Raw genomic sequence first — 21325 nt, forward strand, 5'->3', positions numbered from 1 at the left:
CAGTGCCCTTTGTCTTGTCTGGCAAGTCGTATGATTCCGGCTAAGCTGAAGTTCCTTTGAGGCACTCAATCCGTGTATTGGTGAGAATATAAAGTAGCGGAATCTGAATCTCTGTCCCCTAGCCCGCCAGCGCCATTTCCGCAGCACCTCGAGCATGCAGCTCCAATGTATTAAACAATGGGATACTTGGCCGATCTTTCTGTTCGATGAGTAATGGAATCTCCGTACACCCCAGAATGACACCCTGCGCGCCTCGAGAGACCAGCTTGTCCACGATGTTTAGATATCCGTGCCTTGATTCATCGGTAAACTGGGATTTGGCGAGCTCGTTGAAGATGACGTCGTCGATATAAGTTTGTTCTTCTTCCGTTGGTACGACAATGGTTATGCCGAAGCGGCTGCCAAACTCCTTTGGCAAATACCCAGACTACATGGTGGCTTTTGTTCCCAGCAAAGCAACGGTCTGTAGCTTCAACCCCAGGATTGCCTTTGCTGTAGGATCGACAATGTGATAGAGGGGAATGTTTACGTCCTTCATGAAAGCCTCAGAGACTCGATGCCACGTGTTCGAAACGCAGATGATGAAGTCGGCTCCCGCCCTCTCCAAGCTCAGCGCCTTTCTATGCAGATACTCTCCTCCTTCATTCCAGAGGTTGTTGGTCACGAAGTGTGCGCTTCGCTCAAAGTTCATGGAGTTGATGATAATCTCGCCAGTGTGGAGGCCTCCTAGCTTTGCTCTAACATGCGCATTGATGAGCTTGTAGTACTCAACCGTAGCCAAGTCAGTGCTGCCGCCAATGATTCCGATTGTCTTCATGATTGCTCAAACTGAAGGTTTTAAGGATGTTCTGCTGGTGTTTCGCTCTGATTTGTATCCGCGGTGACACCGTCAATCCAGTCTCAGGATGGGCAATAGAATAGCATGGCCAGATTGATACTTGAACGTGGATGGAGCTGTCTTACATTCGGCTAAAATCGGACAGGATGACCGCCATGAGCGCTACCGTAGTGGATCGATTCTTTCTCCATAACACTTCATGTCAAGGAGCGCCCTGTACTGTACGTAGCCCCAACGCGGAAGGGCGCGAGACTTAAAGCAGATCTGCTCCAAACGAGTCGTGTCCAATGACAAGGCATCTTTTCCTGCTTGCCTTTGCACTCTTCCAGGAACGGCATGATGTAGAGGATAACGAGGGGTGACGATCACTAGGAGAAGAAGAAAAAAAGCATGTAAGGAACAATAGGTTATTGGTAAATCATTGTATTGACAAGGTACGCGACTGATGGCAACCGAGCTTGACAGATGCACTCCGTACCCAGAGAGAGTAGTCGTACTACCGTGAATGTTGGTTGACAAGATATTATGTTGCCGTCCAAACTTTTTCCTATTTCTTGGGTACATGATCTCCAAAACGTTCTTCCCATCGATTCCCGTCGTGCGCATGACAGGTTCTACAGAACATATGTGGACTGGCCTGTGAGGCTAAGCTATTCAGAGGGACTGCGGGCAACAAAAAGAACATCAACAATCGTCGGAATCTGCGAACAGCTAGCCCAAGTTACTGTGGTGGAAGCTGATAGATGCCAAACCGGATATATCTGTCCTCCTCTCCGAATCCAGGAATGCTCACTTGTCTTTCCTCGTTAAACCCCACCTCCACACGCCATCGAGTCCCGGTCGTTGTCCCAATCTCATCCCACAGCTTCTGAAGACTTTCTTGGTTGTGCAGAAACGACCCCAACTTGCCTTCCCTCTCTCTTGGCTTATGAGTTCCAATCTGTCTGCCAAAGATCATGGCGTCAACCGTCCCCGGCTGCAAGAAGCGAGTTATCCTTGTTCCAACTTTGACCTGTTCCTCCCACTTGAATAAGTGGAAGAAGTTGGCCGCATGTACAAGTGTTATTTTACCATTCAACTCTGTCAAAGCCTTGTCTTCGGGGTTCAACATGTCGCCGGCTACCAAGGTTAAGCCGTTGCCTGCATCGTTGAATAGCTCTTTGCCAATGGTGATGAACTCAGGGTGAAGATCTGTGCCGAACAACCGTGTGGGTTCGATTCCGTCTTGCACAAGCTTTCGCAGCACCTGACCGATACAGCATCCGATGTCAAGGAGGGCGTCAGTAGATCCTGAAGCCGAACCAGGTCTGGTCGAGTTCTTTAATCGTTCGAATGCAGTGAGAAAATGATGGTCATGCATGCTACGCAGATTTAGAAAGCTCCAACGGCCAATGCAGGGGTACATGGCCACCTCCCAAAGCTTCTTACGCTAAAAGGCGTTAGATACAACAACCAGAAGGGTTAAGCAGGGGAGTAGGCAACGTGAGCGATACCCACCGTGTTGAAGAGTAGTTCATCGATCTCGTTGGGAGGCACTCTGCTATATTGTTCCAACAACTTCCGGAAGAGGCCAATATCTTGCGGAAGTTCGTCGATATAGGTCAACTTCTTCCAAGTCTCCAAATCTGACTCCGAACTCATCTTGGCCAAAACTGTCTGATTGCGTGTAGACTGGACGCACCGTGCTAAGAGTAGAGAGATATGTTGGACTTGGAGATGACACGAATCATCCCAGTAGCGCCTCAGTATAAAGCCCTCGACGGGTATGTGAAAGGGACGTGACAAACTTTCTTCACTCGACAGATGAAGAGACAGCTCTTCCCCGCCTTATACTTTACGGATCATCACGCAGAGAAGCGGATTTCGGCACTTATTATGTCCGCCTACGCGTTTCACCTCCGTCATTAGCGTAGACATTTCAATATGATCCTTCAACTACGGGATATAGAACGACATTGTACTCTGAATCCCGCCTGCTGAGGAGGTAAGCAAGATTATGGAGCTCTAAGATCCAAGATAATCATTCGCTGTAGATAGATTTGGATACAAGCGGCATAATAGAGGGTCTCGACCGGCTGTGTTGGCTGATGTCGGTAGTCGGACCCAAGGAGGAAATGTCGGGCAAAGGCCGACGGAATTCATGACTTGAAACAGCAAAACACTTCTATATTGATCTTGTCTTCCCGGGGCATGCGGCTGGTCTCTGTCAATAACCGTCGTTTTGCAACTTTAGCGTCTGGACTTCATTTCCTGTCATTAAGTTATCAGCCGGCGCCGATCCAATATTGGCCAACAAATGGCTTGCTTGACTGTGTTCTCGCTGTTGGGGAATAGTCAATCAAGCTTTGAAAGCCGTCAAGTAGGTTCATCTGAACCTGGCCTGGCTCCGTATACATTGTCTTGCCGTCGTGTTACCAGCAATGTACATCTATACCACCGTGTATGAGGTGCAGAATAATGTGGGTTCTTCACGGGCTTACATTCCGGTCTCCCCCTTTAGCACTACAGAACGCTAGACAATCTTCGTGAATGGCACTGGTATCAAGTTCTTCTTCAATTCGATACAAGCCAGCGACTGCGACGTCACAGTCTGGTTAGTCGCTCCAGACATCGTTATTGATAGGGAACACACGGCTCTGGCCTCCATCCGTCTGCTCGTTCAGCTCAAATCGCAGCGCTTACAGCTTGGTACCACTGTGATCATCTATACGGACAACATAGGACTCCAATCCCCATGTCGCAGCCAGAGACCTCCAGTAATGTGACGGTTCGTTTCCTTCTATATGATCCGACTCAATGACCTTGATGAACTTGAGCTTGGAGGAGCCTACGCGTTGAGGTTCGAGTCATCTATAGTCTAGCCGTGTCTAACTCAGTTGCTCATTCCATTGACTCCTCCTCCTTCATTGGCCCGTCAGGAGAGATGACAGCCAAGCCCCAGCTGACGGCGCGAGAGGTAACCACCTGGCCACTTGCCGACCCTCAATGACGGTCATGTCGTGCTGTCAGGCATATCGATGGCAACGGCCTTCAGAACCGGCGTCCCAACCTTGATCAAGTCCCAATCACCGGATCTCAGTGTCATTTAGATTATAGCGACCATACATTCCACCTTTGTGCCGATGAAGGTCCTGGTCATGGACGTCTTGTATGTGCTCCTGATGATAAGATCTTCTTTGCAGGCTTCGACGAATTCAGTAGGCTCAGCTAAGATGGTGAATTGCTAGAGAGTCGGCGTTGAGTCCGCGTAGGCATCGACCAAATCGCTGCCTTTCAGTGCTGCCAGGCATGTCGGCGCAGATCGAGGTGCAGTCTCCTGAGAAGACACTAACAGCATCGAAACCTGTCCACTCTAAACAAATTGATGTTTCCATCGATAGCAGCTACGTGCTTACATACCATAGAGTGCCCTACAGAAATCATCGTGGAAGCAACCCGCCTTTATGTTCCGCGCCACACAACCATTTGGGTGGGATCTGACGGGGCGTATGTAGCAGTGGCAAAGATAGCCCCGGGGTCATCAACCTTTGAAAGTTTCAACATCCTGGGCAGCGACGGCTCCGTACCCGATGACATCTTTTCACCCAGCATAAGCACCCTTCATCCTTCAAGCAAATAACCAAGACGACGTTGCCTATGTGACAGGTGTTCAGCTAGTCTCGACGCGCTTGGGTCCGGTCCGCAAGCAAGAGGACTTGATCTATGAGATTTACTTTGCTCCAATTGACCGATGAAACTGTTGGGGTGCTTCTGTATTGTGCCTGTCCCGACGCAAATGGCAGCCTTGGACTTACCAAGTTTGCGAGCAACCGCAGTCCCGGTGCGTTTGGTCACATGCAAACAGCCACAGGGCATTTCCAGGGGCAGGGAGTCGTGCGATCGACCTCTGCAACTCTGCTAACGTCGACGGACGAAGTCAGTAAGAGGAGAAGGGGGAACACTAGGTTCACAAGAGCCGGCATCCGATTCAGCCCGTCTAACTAATACTAGCATCGCATTGATCCATATACCCGCCCTCTGTTATCACCATAATCTTCAGTGGCGTCCAAACCCCGGTGTAACATGCTATTGAACGACACAATCCGATATGTGACAGCGAGTAATAGCGTCCAAAGGCATGCGTGCAGTTCCTAAGCAAGCCAAGAAGGGGCCGCAACTTCGCATACGAGTACCGCAATTCTCCGACCTCGAAAAGTGTTTTCGATACACTATGTGTCAAACAGAGATGCTGATTCCGCCTCCGTGGTTGTGTAATGCCGGCCCTCCAGCAGAGCTGTCCTAAAAGCCGCGGGCCGAGTCCTAAACCTTCATCTTGCGTTCTTTGGGACTAGCACCATTGATATTGAACATCCATCTGAAAGGCTCCCCCACAGAGCTGAAGAGTCTCCGCATTCCGCCATTTTCCACGCCCATACGGAGGCACAGTTTATTCCGTGCTTCTTGTGCTCCGTTATTTTTCCCTGGCCAGCTACCTATCAACGGCTCCGAAATTCGCCCCCCTGTTCAAGTGCCCTTGCCCTTGTCAAGTTGGCCTTTGTCCCCCTCTCTTCAGCTCTTATCGGAGCCTCTGGGCTGCGTCCGAAAGCCTTCGATTCTCGATAGTTCTCAAACTGCCTTTGTCATCTGGAGGGCTGCTTCAGTCTGGATACAAGATAACAGAGAGATCACGGTTCGGCTCTCAAGCTATAGCCGCTACTACTCAATTGCCAAATGTCACTGGCAAAGAGAAACGACGGTAAGCACCCTCAGCCATCCCTTGGCCGTTAGGTTCTCTCCTATTCCTACATGCCTAGCGCGCAAACCGTGACTCTAAACCGCATACATGCAGGGTGTCTCGAGTGCCGCACGCGCCGAGTGCGTTGCGACAAGACGGAGCCGGAGTGCTTCAAGTGCTGCAAAAAGGGCATCAAGTGCTCCGGCCAGGGCATTGAGTGTCGCTTCAGCTCGCACATGAAGAATGGCCTCCCGCCACGGCCCTCACAGGCAACAGCCGCAACCCGTGCTGCGGGAGGCGTCGCCAAAGCTGGTCAACGGGCGCCAAATCGCTATCGATGGGTCACCGTAACCACCAAACAATCAGGTTCCTTGCCCGGGGGAGCAAAGGCATATTCTTCCCGCTCTAGTTCCGCCAGTCCTACAAAGGCTCCGCCTGAGCAGCCGAGCATTGGACCTTCTCGCGTAGATTTACCGGCAACTGAAACAGACTCATCATCTGAGGTCGTCGACAACGATGTGGAATTCGTTCCAAGAGAGGTCCAGGCTGCTCGCCCGCAACGCGCAATTCAGACTGTGTCTCCCCAAGCGAGGCTCTTCTTCAACCACTGTAAGACCGCCCGCTTCCTATAACCACAAGCGCCATGGCATTAAACGCTGCTGACGAGATTGCAGTCTCAGAATTCATTGCGCCGAAAATGGTAGTCTTCGACTTCCATGGCAATGGTTATCGCGACATCCTACTTCCTCTCGCATGTGAAGACGAGCTCGTCGGACAGGCCATCTCCGTTATCGCTGCCTTCCACCTCTCACAGAGGGCGCCGCAGATGCGGATGGCCGCAGAAGTAGGCCAGCACGCCATCTTGTCGAAGCTGTTTCACGATTCACTCCAGCTAGAGCCCAGGAGACTGTTTAGCCTATCAACATGGGCGACAATCCTTGTGCTGCTCGTGGGAGAGACAATCACGGGCGCCAACAACTACGTGCACCTGCTCGAGATTTTGTCTAATCTAGCACAGTCATCCGACTCTGTGCAATCTCTGTCACCAACTACAAGAGGATTCATCAAAGAGCAAACACGAATGTAGGCTGCCTGGACGAGATGTCGTTCGTCGCGAAGACACCGAAACGCCAATATGCTAACGTGCCAATTCCATCCTCCAGGTTCGAGCTCTTTGGATTCCCGCTCTCCAGTGAAACCAAAGGCATACAAACACTGTCGAAACAACCCGACTATTATCTTGACTTCATGTCGTCGTATCCATCTCTCAGTCAAGACCCTCAGCAATACGCAAATGTCGCCGTGATGAAGGAAGCCATCAAACAGGCCTGCGATTTATACCGTAACCGCGCCATGCACTTGATATCCCGAGAGGAGTCTATCCAGTCGGTGGAACGGCTTAAAGAGACGGTTTACGATCTGGATCCAAGCGTCGACGGTTGTCACGCTCTGGTCTGGACGTATTTCGTGGCGGCTGCTGAAAGCATCTTGCCCGAGCACCGAGCTTTCTTCTCAACTCGATTGCAGAGCCTCTATAACTGCACGGAGTTTGGCACCATTCCTATTGCTGTCCAGAGCCTTCAGCACATATGGGCAAATCAGGACTCTCAGAGATGGACAGAAGTGGTCACTCGGCAACGGCCAATCCTCATTATGTAATGCCTATGGAGGCTATTTATTATTCGGCTTGCTCTGATGCATTATGTTGTTTTGTCTTGTTTCTGTTTTGTTCCTTATTATCATCTTCCTTCGAACCATCTTGCGAGAACAGCTCATTACAACTTGGCCCGGCCTGCGAAGTCACCTCGCACAGTAATCGCTGCGCGTGTTCCCTCCTCGATGGCGCCGTCGATGAAGCTTCGCCAACCTAGCGCCCAGTCAGAACACGCGAAGACGATATTGCGCTCTCTTGCTCTCATGTCCTTCAGATGTGTAGCTAGCAAACCAGGAGCCGGAAAGAACCTGCGAGCAATGACGTGTCAGCACGAATCAAGAAAGATGAGCATCTGAGCTTTGACTGATCCTTACCATGCTCCTTTGGCGAACTCGTCTTTCGACCAGTTGTGGAAGACCTGTGTTTGGTCACGTCAGCCGATGGTCTTTCTTCTCGTCTATAAACAACAAAAACCCACCAGTCTCTGGATGTTCATTGGCGCGAACCCCTGGAGTGCCGCCTTTGTATGCTCAAGGTTCTCCTCCGGATGAAAGTGGTTATGCTGTCCACCAAAGGCCACCACATGTGTATTACCCGCCGGCGTTGTTCCGTCTCCGAAGCCATAGAGAAGCCCGTTGTGTGGATAGCTGATACCCGTAAAAGAGCGGAGGTCCTTGTCACTGATCTCGGCATGGACCTTGACACACTGATTCACGTGGCCGGTGGTGGCTGCTGCTTTCCGTCCTGGTGCCAGAGGCGGATCGAAGGCAACATCGTTCAGGACGTTGAGTGGGATGGCGCAAATCATCTTGGCGGCTTTGTACGTCTTGCCAACACGCGTCGTAATCTGCACGCCGTCGCCTCCGTGCTGGATCTTGGATACCGGGCTATTGAAAGCGTACGTCAAGTTACCCGAAGCCAGAGCCTCACGGAAGAAGCGGATGGCAAACGATGACTGGCCGCCGCGGAACTTGTACTTGACTAAGTAATCGATGCAGCCTTCGTAGGAGTAGCCACTCAGGGCCCACCAGTGGAGGAACTCATAGAAGCTCGTCGTCTCAAGGGTGCCTCCGCTGCAGAGGAGCACGAAGGCCTCTGCGCACAGCCGTTCGTTGGGTGTGAGGTCATTCTTGATTTCGGCGAGACGGTCGGCGACGGACATGTGGTCATACTTCCGGGCCTCGGGGGTGAGGACGCCGCTGTGAGGGAATGGAACGACGGTTCGACCGAGGCAGCCATCGACATTGACAAGTTTCGCGAGTGCAGATTGCATCAATGCATCCTATTGCGCATGGACATGGTCAGACTTTTCCCGACTTGGATGTTTTACACTGTTGTCGACCTTACCTCTTCTTCGTGGGTAAACGTTTGGACGCCTTGTGGGCTTGACAGTAAATACTTGTTGATGCCTTTGGAAAAGTCGTAGGAGATCTCCAACTCGTCCTGCATGCCGTATCTTGCAATTTCGCGCCACACGTTGGCCTGTCCCCAGAAGACCCAAGTTCCACCCATCTCATATGGGTAGCCCTCGATGTTGGAGGACCACGACCGACCACCGATTCTATCGCGGGCTTCGAGCAACAGCACCTTCAGACCTGTTGGTAAAGGGCGAGACAGATGGTTAGATCTGCCATAATTCTTGCAATAATTGGTCTCGCAGTGGGCATTTACCTGCTAGACTGGCATCTCGAGCGGCTGTTAGACCGCAGTAGCCCGCACCCACGACAATCACATCGTAGACCGTGTCGCCGCTCTTAACATTTGTAGGCGGCTCGATAACTCCAATCGAGGGGACTCCGGCCCGAAGGCCTTGAGCCTCTGTCCATGAATAACCGTCCTTGGATGTCATTGCGTGTCAATGTCGGCGTCTTTGTCGCTTGTAGGTTACGGGAAGACAAGAGGTCGACGCGTTAGACATATTGACGACACACAAGAGCGCGCTTCATCTATTAATACATTTCATCGGTGGGACGGATATGGGTCGCGCTGGTCCTCTGCATACTCTATAAAGTCGACCATCAGGCCATGGAAGTACATTTATCGTACAAGAAGGCTGTGAGTTTGCCTCCAAAGCGGAAATATCTCGAGAACTCGTGTCCTCCAATTGATCGGTGACGAAAGAGATGAAGGCTCGTTATCCCACATCATTGTATCTGCTTTCTCGTAGAATTGCCGGATAGAGAATACGAGCCGGCTGGCTGTGTCGTATCAAGGCAAAATCGGGAGAAAGCAGCCGAAACCGCTCCACGTGGTAGCCACAAAGAGACAGCTGTCTGGCGAAATCATAGATAGGCCAATGAAGATGCAAGCAAATGAAAGATCCTACTACTATTATCAATGGGAACCCACAGGACCTGCTGCCAAGCAAGCGACCGGCCCACTTCCCCAGACTCTGGTTCAAGATGTTAGTTTCGCATCACGAGTCACGAGTAGCTGAGTTTTGGGGCACTTCATTGATAACGCCCACTGGAACTGCATTTTGTGATAAACGGGAGCAGTCTTCAGCGTCACAGCGTAGCAGCGCGGATGCAACATGATGTTGGCAGACAACACCAAAACGGCGTCTTGACATCCCAGACCCCTGAAGTTTGCGTCAGGGGGGTCTGCACATGCGCGGTATGATGCAGAAGATATAAAAAAGGCCTCTCTCTCGGCTCACTGGCACATTGAAGTGCCTTCTGGTTTCTCCTTTATCAACACCAAAGAAAGGGAGAGCATAATAGGCAGTGAGTACTGTTTCCCATTGTTCCACGTCGTCCCTCGTGGCGCACCCCCTCAAGCTGCAGGTCACGAGAATAGACGCCCTCGTGTCACCGTGTTACCGAAACAACGGGAGCACGAACCGACGTCGCGGTCCGCTCAAAACTCCACATATTGTAGAAGAGTTGGTACAGATCTCCCCTTGCTATCTGACAATATCCATAACCAGCTATCCCCATACCCACAGTGGTTTGAGGCTTAACCGGACCGCACAGATAGAAAGCATCAACAAACTCCCCATACCCACGCCGTTATTGCTCATAAAGGAAGGAATCCGAGAAGATAGGAGTGCTAATGAGGGTAGTTATCTAGATAGGCGTCCTCCTACCCCGCGTTTTCTAGTGGACCGAGAGCTCATGGTCTGGGGAACGCACTTTTAAGTCTCTCGTGAAATTGCCTGATTAGGCAACTCTGCAACGCCCTTTATCAGTTTACTCCAGACAGCTCGCGAAGCTATCGCCACCCCAAGTGTGTCACTGAGCCAAAGCCTCAACAAGCTGCAGCGTTGTTATCAAAGAGATTGTAGATTCACGATATCCCGGGTGCAGGCTAACCAATGGATGGTAGTCCGCCAAAAGCCTCTGGTAGAATCGGAGCATACGAGGCGCCGGAGATCATGTCCTTCCCTTAGGACGCTTCCAGAGTTTCCGCCATTTTGATTGAGAAACTCAAGGTTAGTCGGTGAATACAAATCAGGCCCATCACCGCCTCGATTTCCCCTTCATTGACTCCTTTGCCCGTCTTCTCCTCTTCTTTATCCAAATTCTTTCCCCAGACTTATTCAGCAATGGCTCTCTTCGGATCCAACTCAGCAGCATCGGTGAACGGGGCTCTTCAGCCCCGTCTATCAACCCTTTCGACCATGGCAATGGCCTTTGCCATTCTCAAGTATGTCTCCCTGTTGGTATATAATGCTGCAAGACCACGAGCTCGGCGTCACTGACTCGCAATGTAGCACTTGGATTGCTCTTGCCGGTTCGATAGGTCTTGTCCTGCCGTCAGGTAGCTCCGTGGCACTTCTTTACGGCTTCATCTTCTGCGTTATATGCTGCTTCTGCGTGGCTGCCAGCCTTGGCGAGCTCAGCTCCATCTGGCCAACGGCTGGAGGGCAGTACCACTTTGTCTACGCTCTTTGCACTGAAAAATGGAGAAAGCCAGTGGTACGACTTCCATGCGTTAGATCCAAGTATTAAGATGCAACGTGGACACTAACGATGGCCATTGCTTCAGAGCTTTGTAGTTGGTTGGGCCAACATTGTTGGCTGGCTTGTTGTAGTCACCGTGCAGGATTACTTCGGCTGTGAGTTTCTAACAAACCCCTTTCTGAACTCCTATAAGTCAGTCTCCAGGCGTTGCTGACACCTAATCAATCTAGCCCAGTTTATATCCGCCGCTGCAGTAGTGGCATCCAACGGAGCTTACCAAATTACACCGGCGAGAACATATGGGATTTTTGTGGCAGTCCTCGTCTTCACAACCGTTGCCAACATCTGGGGTAATAAGATACTCGGCAAATGGAACGATGTTGCTTGTAAGTCATTCCCGTACAAGTCGAGAACGACTTGATAATACCAGCATGGCTGCTAACTGTGGAACACAGTGTACTGGTCCATATTCGGCGTCGTCATCATCAGCATCGTTCTGCTCTCCATGTCAGACAAGACAAGCGCAGAGTTCGTCTTCACCGACTTTAACAACGAGACTGGGTGGTCTGATGGCATGGCCTGGATTCTGGGTCTGCTTCAGTCTGCTCTCTCCCTCATTGCATTCGACGTTGTCCTACACATGACGGAAGAGATGCCGCATCCGGCTCGAGATGCTCCTAGAGCTATGCTTTACTCCATCGTCATCGGTGGTGTCACGTAAGTTCTCTTGGGCACGTCTTTCCCCCTTACAGCCATACTAACCCGTGATCTTTCAGGGGCTTTGCCTTTATCCTCGTTATGCTCTTCTGCCTCGTCGATGCGGAGACTGTCCTGGCCACTCCCACGGGCATGCCCATCGTCGAGCTCATCTTTCAAGCAACAAAGAGCCGAGCCGCCGCTACCATCCTCAGCCTGATGCTCAGCGTTTGCTTCATCAACGGTACAAATGCCAGCATCACCAGCGTCAGCAGATTGCTATACGCCATGGCCCGTGACCGCGGCATCGTCTTCCATAATTACTTTTCTCACATCCAGTCAGGCCTCAACGTGCCTGTCCGGACCATCATGTTCTGTTTTGTCTTCAACATCCTCTTCGGTCTCTTGTATCTGGGGCCGGTTGTGGCTTTCAGCGCATATGTTGCATCTTGCACAATCTTTCTGAACGTGTCCTACGCCATTCCCATTATTGTCCTTCTCATCCGTGGACGGAAAGTGCTCGACCACTACCAGACTGCAAAGACACCCTTTAAGCTTGGAAAGACGTTTGGCCTGGTTGTTAATATTGTTGGTGCGCTTTATGTGGTTGTCACTTCAGTGGTGAGTTTACGCAATACGCATCTTAACATATTCAGAGGAAGAATATTGACATTATCACAGTTCTTCTGCTTTCCCACATTTCTTCCAGTCACTGGCAACAGCATGAGTAAGTGGTTGCATCCTCGCTCATGAGTATTGAACTTCGGACGGCTAATGATACGCGAAGACTACGTTTGCGTTGTTATCGGCATCTTCGGCATAGTTGTCGGGATATATTGGCTCCTCTTTGGGAAGACATTCCTGGGCCCCGTAAGTCCTATTGTATATCATTCTTTGATGGATCGACATAGTTTTCTGACACACAACTACAGCAAGATTTGGTCATGGCAGATTTTGAGGATGTTGTTGGCCGTCCCGTCTCCACGCAAGCTTCAAGCGAGGAGGACAGGGCCGAAAAAGGCGCCAAATGATTGTTCTTTGTTTCGTTCCATTAACAATATACTATGTAATTATGGCGGTTGATGTCCACTCGATAATGCCTTTTGACAACCCTTCCAAATGAGTATTGTGTTTCCATGCATAAGCTCGATCTATGACTTTCCCAACTCCGCGGCTCGGTCAGTAGCAGCTTTCACGGCCTTGTGAACGATTTCGTCAAAGTTCAATGAATCGAATGTTTGCAGAGCAGCGTAGGTGGTGCCGTTGGGGCTGGTGACATTCTTGCGCAATTGGGCAGGCTCATCTGAGGACGTAACAAGCATCTGGCCAGCTCCCAAACACGTCTGCTTGGCCAGTCTGGTAGCCTGCTCTTTCGGAAGGCCCAGAGCAGTTGCACTGGCAATGAGGTGCTCAACCATGGCAAAGAAGTACGCGGGTCCAGATCCTAGCGCATTGCACCTGTTAGCCTCAACTCATTGCGACAGGAGTACGAAATGTGTCAATGAGACGTCGATGGAGCTTACCGGACAGCCCAGTCACAACGTCGAGCAATTCTTCCTTGTCAACCCACTCCGTGGCCTTGCTAACACTGTCCAGCAAAGCACCAACGAGCTGCTTCTCTTCCTCCTTGACGTCCTCGCCGGCATAGAGTCCCGAGGCGCCTTCGCCAACGAGTGCTGGTGTGTTGGGCATGACACGGACAATCGGTGCCGTCTTGCCCTCGCTCGTCTTGAGCCACTCCCGCAGACTGCCAAGTGTGATGCCAGCCGCAATACTCACAACGACCGGCAAAGTAGAGCGATGAGACCATGATGCACCCAGCTCCTCGCAAACTGTCTTGGCAACTTGAGGCTTGACGGCAATGACGATGAGATCAGCGTTCTGGCCAGCCTCAACGTTAGAGGTCGTCGTCCGCACACCGGTGGCCGCAATCTTCTCCCTGTTGACGTCCCACGGTTCAGACACGATAATGTTCTGCTTGTCGATGCCCTGGTTGGCCAGTCCTCCAATAATGGCAGAGGCCATGTTGCCTCCGCCGATGAAGGCCAACTTGCTGGTTTGCAGTGACGGCGCCATGGTTAGGTGTGAGACGAGGATGTTTGCAGAGGTGAGGAGCTGCTGGACAAGACTTGGTGAGCTACTGTTGTGCGAGAAGCGCCAGAAACTTGAAGGAAATCGGAGACGCTTGATGTCGGCGCAAGCTCCAAGCTTTGGTGATGCTATCGTCCTAATCAACTGCAAATCTGTGGAGAAGCTCCGGTCCCGTGACCGGCTTCCATCGGCAGAGGTTGGAGACGCCGGTGTCGGAAGAACATTGCACTCTTCGGCCAGAAACAATGAGCAGCGACGGCTTGAATCATGAACATATAATGGCTCATTGTCGTAAGGGTTTTGATGCTCATGTTTCCAAGCACGAAACCAAGGTGAAAGTGAAAAAAAAAAAAAAAAAAAAAAAAAAAAAAATTTACTTGCTTTTTCTTTGGTGACTCTGTTCGCTGTTCGAGTGAGACTCAGAGTTCTTCCCATGTAAAGAAGCCCCGCCTCTACTAGCGGATCAACAGCAGCAGGGAGTAGCACGGACTTCAAAGTTGCAGTCTGTTCACCAACCTACTCACTTCGATAAAGTGGAAAAACGAAGAGGAAGAAGAAGAAGAAGAAGAAGAAATTAACCAGAGCTCTTTACCTTGAGTTCGATATCTTCTCAACAGGCGATATGATCTCGCGTCCTCTCTCATTTCACCTTTCGGTCGTGTATCTAGAGCTCGCTCCAGGTTATGTGTCCATCCATATACTCGTATGTACTCATCTCTCACCCCGATTACATGCAAAGGCTGGGCTACAACACATATGGAGGTATGTCTCAGCCAATAATGCTATTGGCGGCATCTAGGTATTCATAAGGTATCTGAGAACAAGTCTCACTGAAATGAAACTCTCAATTTAAAGAGAAAACGAAAAGTTATTGCTCGATCATACTCGAGTCTGTTTTTACAATTTCCGCAAATATTTCGCGCTGCCTTGGATTGTCAGAACTTGTACTTCTCCCATAAAAGGTATGATGATGGGTCATCGCAACCACTGCCGGATCGACACAATGACTCCCTATCTTAGCCAAACGTCTGCACCATCCCGCAGACGTGGCCTAGGGATATGCCGCCGCTAATGACAGCCGGGAGATTTCACACATAAATCATCTTCTAGCTGACAAGCTACCGACTTAATACCAATCTATTACTCGCATGTGTCGCATCACACACTGAGAAGGGGAAACCCATCGCCGTGTTCTGAGTCGCCCTTTTACAAGTCACGAATGCTGCAATCCCTCAGCTTCGTTGCCGGCCACAAATGTGGCCCGTTTTTTAGCAATTGACATGTCAAGTCGCCCACGCCTGAAGAGGCTGGATCTTGCCGCATTGTCAGCACGGGCATACGAAGTGTGGTGAGGATGGGGGGATGAAGCGCACGATGCCCCCGAGGCGCTATCACTCACTAGCTGAGATGGTGGCTGATATGGAATGCTTCACCCACCACGACTAAGGATAGCCATAATCCGTCGAATCTTGAGGATACGGTACGAAGTCCCTGTAGTCCGTAGAATATGGGGAAGACCGGTTCAATCATCTCGAATCTTGGCACTGAGGGTGGACGCTACCAAGGGTACTTTGGCCGGTGGTACGAGCCGTGTGCCTGGGACCAACCCTTCTATCCGTATGTACGCTAGGAAACATGCAACTTCACTAAGGTAGGTAGGTGTGGTTCGGATATCTCAGCGAGAATAACCGAGCAAAACTGACTCGAAGACACCAACCATCCGGGTTGCTCCACCCCCAACTGACTGCATGCAAAGTACCTCGATACTATAACGAACAGCTGCTTGGATTAATGCTTGTAGTTTAGCCCATTGGCCGCCATGCATTCTCCGATGTCCGTCCATGTCCGTAAGCGCGCTCGAGGCTTGATTACGCGCTATTGCCCGGTGGTCTGGAATCCCGCCCGTCTCTCGAAAATGATGAATGATCATTCATAGATATTTGTAAGTGAAATCGACGGTATAGGAAGGCCAAATCTCGTTGGATTATGTTTCCCTGCACCCTGCCACATTTCTCGTAAACCGAGCGTCGGGTTATCCAGATGTAACTCATTTCTCGTAAACTGTGCCTTGCCCCAGGAAAGAATTCCCTTAGCGAACACGAGCAATCACTGATACGATTAAACGGCGGGAAAGGAAGCAAGGCTTTTGCATAGACAAACCGATACAAGAAATGAGTTAGTGAGGCCTCTCTTGCTACTTGTGCGGGTCGGGACATGGAATCATCCCGCGAAGATGGCTGACTATAATCGGACCATTTGTATAATGCTTCGGGAAGCTTCTTTCTTTCTGCGTGAGCAATTATTCATGCAGTACAAGTTTTCCCGTCCTTGGTTGGGAGAAAGAAGGAGTGGTGGTTTGCCGAATATGGACATGTAGTCATATAAAGTATGGTCGACTATTGTGTTTTAGACTTAATCCAGCATATAGAGTTATATTTACGTAGTAGTTCAACATATGTAGACGTGTTTCAATGGCATATGGCCCCATCATCATTTGATTGCAGATACTACCTGTCAGCCTCGCCGTCTTCGCTGACCTGAATAGGTAGGAACCCTCTACCAGTTGTCGCTAGCCCGGAAAATCCACCAGTCAGCTTTAATTGCCAACCCATGAGCATGCACGAGATTCACGATCGATGAGCCGTCAGACCACGTGCCCCCTGCGAAACAACAACACATTACAGGCATATTCTTCTCGAAGAAGCATTTACCAGCCAAGGGTGGGCCGGTGGCCTGGAATCAAATTTTGCTTCTACCTGGTTTACTGCCGCAAATAACATGCGCCTTACACGAAAAAGCCGGCTGTTAGTCGAACCCGGCTGTGTCTCGACCTTCCCGAAACACCATCGCCCGGTCACCCAACTTCTACTTGGGGCAAAATGCGGCCCATTCAGTGCTTACTGGAACCACGGGTTGCTCGTTGTACCTGGTTCCCGCGTGTTTAGAGGGAAATCATTGGAAAGCATTAGCGGAAAAATTCTTGGTCTTACACCGAACATATTGTAGGCGTCGGTGGTCTAGGTGTCGGGCTCGCCGGTCTGGAGTCGTTAGCGAAACCACTGGATCCCTAGAATGGCGATTGCCGAACGATATCTGATGATGATGGTGATGGACTCATGCAGAAGCTGGCAAGAAGACATTGGCGATGGGGTAAGGAAATAAGTATATAAAGCCCTCGCCATCTCTGCCTCTGTCTGTCTCAATCCTCACCAGTTCTTCATCATCACAGCTCATCATCAGTCTCAACAACTCAGCTTCATTGCTACGAAGTTCATCTGTTCTAAGAACAAATACCAACACCTCAAGATGTTCGCCAAGACCGCCGTTGTTCTCCTGGCTGCTGCCGCCGGCCTTGTCAGCGCTCTCCCTGAGCCCACCCGTGTTCGATCTGCTCCCGAGGCCAAGCGAACTGAGTGAGTATCCGTATCCATGATACTCAGCAGCGAAGCTCTCAGCATTACTGACATCAAAGTTCTTAGGCACTTTGGTATTGGAACTGTCTACGACCAGATGGGTGCCTTTGGATCCTGCGGCGAGAAGCACAGTGATGACGAGCTGATCGTTGCCCTCACCCCCAGCTGGCAGGGCAACGGCTTCCCTCCCAAGTACTGTGGCCGCAAGGTCTTTATCCAGAACACTGGCAGCAACGACGGTGTTGGCGGCGCCGGACGAACCGTCATTGCAACTGTCAAGGATACTTGCCCTGGCTGCCCTACTCCGGACAGCATTGATCTGTCTCATGGAGCTTGGAACCAGCTCACCAACTTTGCTCCTTTCGGAACTATCAACATTGAGTGGTGAGTGACAATCTGATTGTTAAAACCACGAACTGCCAGGTCTAACGTTTTCTAGGCACTTCTGCAACGAGAACGGCCAGTGCTAAATGTCTACTGTCAAATAAACTGGCACCTGTGATGGTCGTTTAACCTCACATCTTGATATTATCTTCGTTGTACATAGGTTCCCAAATGACTTGCACATAGTTGAAAGAATTGAACATATCATACATAAATCTGGCTCTTGTCGTCATATCCCCCTTTCCGAAGGTTTTGATGTCAGGTCATTGTCGTCCGGATCACATGAGCACCGCTTCATGTTCCTGCCTCCACAAGAAACCTGCAGCACCGAGAGCTCTTTGACATTTCCAGAGTCATCGTGGAACGGTGGAGAATCCATTGACCGGTCACATGTTACACTCTGCCCGACTGACTCGTTGATGAGTTAATGAGGAATTATAAGTATGAGAAATTATAACCTTGAATCAGACTACCACCATAGAACATAGACCCACCGTCGTGACCGAATCACCTGCCATATGCGTAATGCCTCGAAATACACGCATACAAGCGTGGCGTTAGACGGGTAACCTGCATATAGACCAGGGGCACGGAGACAGCAAGGTTCAAATAAGCACTAGTTTCGAATTTCTTCTTGGTAGGCTACTTTGCGTCTCATGTTGCGAGCGGCCTCATGTTGCGAGCGGCCTCATGTTGCGAGCGGCCTCATGTTGCGAGCGGCTTCACTCCGCTCATCCGGTCATGCCTTGTTAAATTTCCTGCCAATCGCCCTCCAGACTCCTCGAAATGCCTTGACGATAGCATGCCTACCATCGTACAGGGGATACACCACTACAGCGAAGAACGCAAAGAATTGCCATATAATGGCAACGGTAGTCCAACTTGAGAAGAAGGACTTGGTAAAGATGTAGTTGCGGTACAAGGGCATCGGCCAAGCCACAAACGTGACGAGAACAATCACGACGAAGAATGCCCATGCTATGCGATACCAATGGCGTAGCTCCTGCAGCGTCTCCTCGGTAAAGGGATGCTGCACATTATCGAGGTCAAGTGAGTTGTTGTCACCACTTGCTGACAAGCTGACAGTCTGTCTTTCTCTGACCCTGACGGCATCCGCCTTCTCAGCATCGGAAGCAAGCACAGACGTATTCTCGCTTGGTGATTCCGAAATCACGATGCCATTCCCTTTCGACTCGCTTGGCCCGGTCTCAGCCTTGTTCTCCTTCTCGTCGTCGCTTGGCGTGGTTGACGATTCGCTCTCATCAGCCTTTGGTGCTTCAGCCAGCTCGATAAGCAGAAACCGTCTCCAGTCAAACGACTCTGGCTTGTACAGCGAGATAACTACCGAATAAAGAGCCGGAGAGAAGAAGGAAGCAATCGCACCATAGAGAGCCGGGAAACTCGCTTCCGTGGTTGCAATGCTGATCGTCCCATACATGGACTTGGCCGTGGCCAGCCACACGCTGAGGCCTGTAAGGAAACCCAAAATTGGCGACGCAATTGCTGCTAATCGCGTCTGCTTCGACCAGCCGAGTGTCAGTCCTAGAGGTATGATGCCAGGGCAAGAAAGAATAGGCCTGAAATAGCCAATCCATGTCATATCAGCACCGCCGTAGTTAAGTGCCAGTGATATGCCAGTGATGAAAATAGTGTGGAACACGACGGCAAGATGGCTAACTTTCATCAGTCTCTTGTCAGTCGCCTTCGGGTTGATGTATGTCTTGTAGAGATCAAACGAAATGATGCTGCTAACAGCAATCATGGACGAAGAGACAGTGCTTGTCAAAGCCATGAACAAGAGAACAAAAAAAGCAATGATGCCCTTGTCGCCGATCAAGGCCTTGATGGTGTACGGCATCACCAAGCCTGCATTCACTAGGCTCGGGGAAAATTCTCCGGGATAGGTCGGGAAGATCGGAGTATTGTGAATGGCCCTGGCGGTCAGACCGATGACAGTACCAAGGCCCCAGGGGATGCCGAATATAGCCACGGCGGCGATGTTATATCCAGGCACGGTAGCTTTGACCTCTGTAGCAAAAGACTTTTGCCAGAATGCCGTATCCTGTGCAGTAAAAGAGGTAGAGTTAGCGATAAGAACTACGGTAATGAGGATGCCAGGGTTCTCTGCATGTGCCATTCTTACCATGACGACGAGAGCGAGATTGCCAAACTTCAGGATCAGTCCCCAGATGATTGCATCGACCGACTTCATGGTAAGCAAGGATCCCTCATAGTTCCTAGGAATCATGTTTTCCGAGGCGGTTGCCATGATCTTGTCATATAATCCTCCAAGACCGCCTACGGCCTCGTGGGTCAGAGTTGTCAAGGTGAAGTAGATGATGAGGATCAAGGCAATAGCGGTATGGAGATAATCCGTCAAGAAGGTGGCCTTGAGGCCACCTACTGCTGTATATAGAACCACTGCAAATTAATAGGGTTGTTAAATTAATCCCATGCTTGTCTTCGAGTATCATATCAGGCCATTCTTACCTCCTAGTGGGATCAGTATGGTAGCCGCGACAAAATGCATCCCAGATACGCCATATATGAGCTGTGATCCTGTCAGGATCATTGACGCGCATCCAAAGACGTTGTTGGTGATGTTAAGGATGATGAAGACCACATGACCGATTTTGCCGTACCGCATGCGAATGATCTCCAGCGACGTATGGGCATACGGCACGCGAATTTTGGCCAACACACCAAGAGCTGCCATCAAGGCAATCTGGAAGCACAGCCCTGTAGCCCACCACTACAAGCACCAGGTGTCAGTAGCTTCTCGATAAGACATGTGCATTGACCAGACGACTTACAAATGGGACAGCCAGTCCAAACTTATAACAAAAGGCAGCTGAAAACACGGTTTCATTGATCCACATCCACGATGAAAACACCGCCGATGCTGTTAAACCTCTACCCACGGATCGATTGGCGACCATAAACATCTCTGATGTCGACGAGTCTTCGGACAGGTAGGCTCGTTGCACCTTGATTGCAATGAGAATGACACCACAAAAGGCCACTCCCAACCCAATAAGGAGGCCATATGCCGTCCCTTGAGGGATGACGGGCACGCCCGAGACGCCGAGTTGAACCGACATGTTGAGGACCAGATCAGCGGCCTATATCTTGTCAACAGACAGGTATGGCCTCTAAAAACAGAAAAGGGAGAGTTTCTAGGTATCGGTGCCTCGACAAGGATCCTCTTGCAGGTTGCACGGGGCACAGACACACCTTCTTTTATATCATCAACGGCCGAGAGTGGTCGACTTATTATCTTTCATGCAGTTCGTCCTTCTCCATCTCCCGCGTCCCAACTATCGGGAAACCTGGTAAGCCAACGGCCCATAAAACCAGCACGTTGCATTAGGAAGTAATGGCGTTATTTTTCTGGCTCCTCATATTCCGCAATGGCTGGGTAATCCTACAGCAGGCCGTCGAAAATGATACCCGCAGGTCCTTGTCTTGCGATGAAGCGAGACAGAGTCCAATGGCCGACAAGCGGACGTCGACTATTGCCGCGTAAAAGGCGTAAACCGATTGCGAATAGATGAGAGAATCCGGCTAAATGGTTTTTGGATTGATAGTTCAAGTAGAAGCCGATTTCTGACTGGGTGGTGATAAGTATCT

General features: G+C 50.5%; 8 protein-coding genes across 8 annotated transcripts; 3 read left to right on the plus strand and 5 right to left on the minus strand.

Moving 5' to 3' along the window:
• Window positions 1-118: 118 nt before the first annotated feature.
• Window positions 119-817, minus strand: TRIREDRAFT_104073 (aspartate racemace; the record flags this gene model as incomplete). Its single annotated transcript, XM_006962763.1, has 2 exons — window positions 119-427; window positions 530-817. 2 exons carry the CDS (start codon window positions 815-817, stop codon window positions 119-121), a joined length of 597 nt encoding a protein of 198 aa, XP_006962825.1.
• A 742-nt stretch (window positions 818-1559) lies between these two features.
• Window positions 1560-2479, minus strand: TRIREDRAFT_2499 (uncharacterized protein; the record flags this gene model as incomplete). Its single annotated transcript, XM_006962412.1, has 2 exons — window positions 1560-2267; window positions 2336-2479. 2 exons carry the CDS (start codon window positions 2477-2479, stop codon window positions 1560-1562), a joined length of 852 nt encoding a protein of 283 aa, XP_006962474.1.
• Window positions 2480-5548: 3069 nt separating this feature from the next.
• Window positions 5549-7211, plus strand: TRIREDRAFT_104075 (uncharacterized protein; the record flags this gene model as incomplete). The annotated part of the gene is made up of 4 exons (XM_006962530.1): window positions 5549-5573; window positions 5667-6161; window positions 6227-6635; window positions 6716-7211. 4 exons carry the CDS (start codon window positions 5549-5551, stop codon window positions 7209-7211), a joined length of 1425 nt encoding a protein of 474 aa, XP_006962592.1.
• Window positions 7212-7327: 116 nt separating this feature from the next.
• TRIREDRAFT_56646 (flavin-containing amine oxidoreductase) lies at window positions 7328-9055 on the minus strand (the record flags this gene model as incomplete). Its single annotated transcript, XM_006962764.1, has 5 exons — window positions 7328-7514; window positions 7581-7624; window positions 7685-8488; window positions 8554-8801; window positions 8878-9055. The coding sequence occupies 5 exons, from the start codon at window positions 9053-9055 to the stop codon at window positions 7328-7330; spliced, it is 1461 nt and encodes a 486-aa protein (XP_006962826.1).
• Window positions 9056-10753: 1698 nt separating this feature from the next.
• TRIREDRAFT_104077 (amino acid transporter-like protein) lies at window positions 10754-12838 on the plus strand (the record flags this gene model as incomplete). Its single annotated transcript, XM_006962531.1, has 9 exons — window positions 10754-10854; window positions 10922-11126; window positions 11254-11266; window positions 11342-11497; window positions 11567-11828; window positions 11888-12428; window positions 12489-12534; window positions 12595-12677; window positions 12740-12838. The coding sequence occupies 9 exons, from the start codon at window positions 10754-10756 to the stop codon at window positions 12836-12838; spliced, it is 1506 nt and encodes a 501-aa protein (XP_006962593.1).
• Window positions 12839-12958: 120 nt separating this feature from the next.
• TRIREDRAFT_2501 (pyrroline-5-carboxylate reductase) lies at window positions 12959-13883 on the minus strand (the record flags this gene model as incomplete). Its single annotated transcript, XM_006962413.1, has 2 exons — window positions 12959-13251; window positions 13331-13883. The coding sequence occupies 2 exons, from the start codon at window positions 13881-13883 to the stop codon at window positions 12959-12961; spliced, it is 846 nt and encodes a 281-aa protein (XP_006962475.1).
• Window positions 13884-17204: 3321 nt separating this feature from the next.
• Window positions 17205-17781, plus strand: TRIREDRAFT_104079 (Non-Catalytic module family expansin; the record flags this gene model as incomplete). The annotated part of the gene is made up of 3 exons (XM_006962532.1): window positions 17205-17311; window positions 17378-17695; window positions 17751-17781. 3 exons carry the CDS (start codon window positions 17205-17207, stop codon window positions 17779-17781), a joined length of 456 nt encoding a protein of 151 aa, XP_006962594.1.
• Window positions 17782-18434: 653 nt separating this feature from the next.
• TRIREDRAFT_56911 (uncharacterized protein) lies at window positions 18435-20796 on the minus strand (the record flags this gene model as incomplete). The annotated part of the gene is made up of 4 exons (XM_006962765.1): window positions 18435-19757; window positions 19839-20116; window positions 20186-20447; window positions 20509-20796. The coding sequence occupies 4 exons, from the start codon at window positions 20794-20796 to the stop codon at window positions 18435-18437; spliced, it is 2151 nt and encodes a 716-aa protein (XP_006962827.1).
• Window positions 20797-21325: the final 529 nt, after the last annotated feature.

The sequence above is a fragment of the Trichoderma reesei genome (assembly GCF_000167675.1).
Source record: "Trichoderma reesei QM6a unplaced genomic scaffold TRIREscaffold_3, whole genome shotgun sequence".
Classification (NCBI taxonomy): Eukaryota; Fungi; Ascomycota; class Sordariomycetes; order Hypocreales; family Hypocreaceae; genus Trichoderma; species Trichoderma reesei.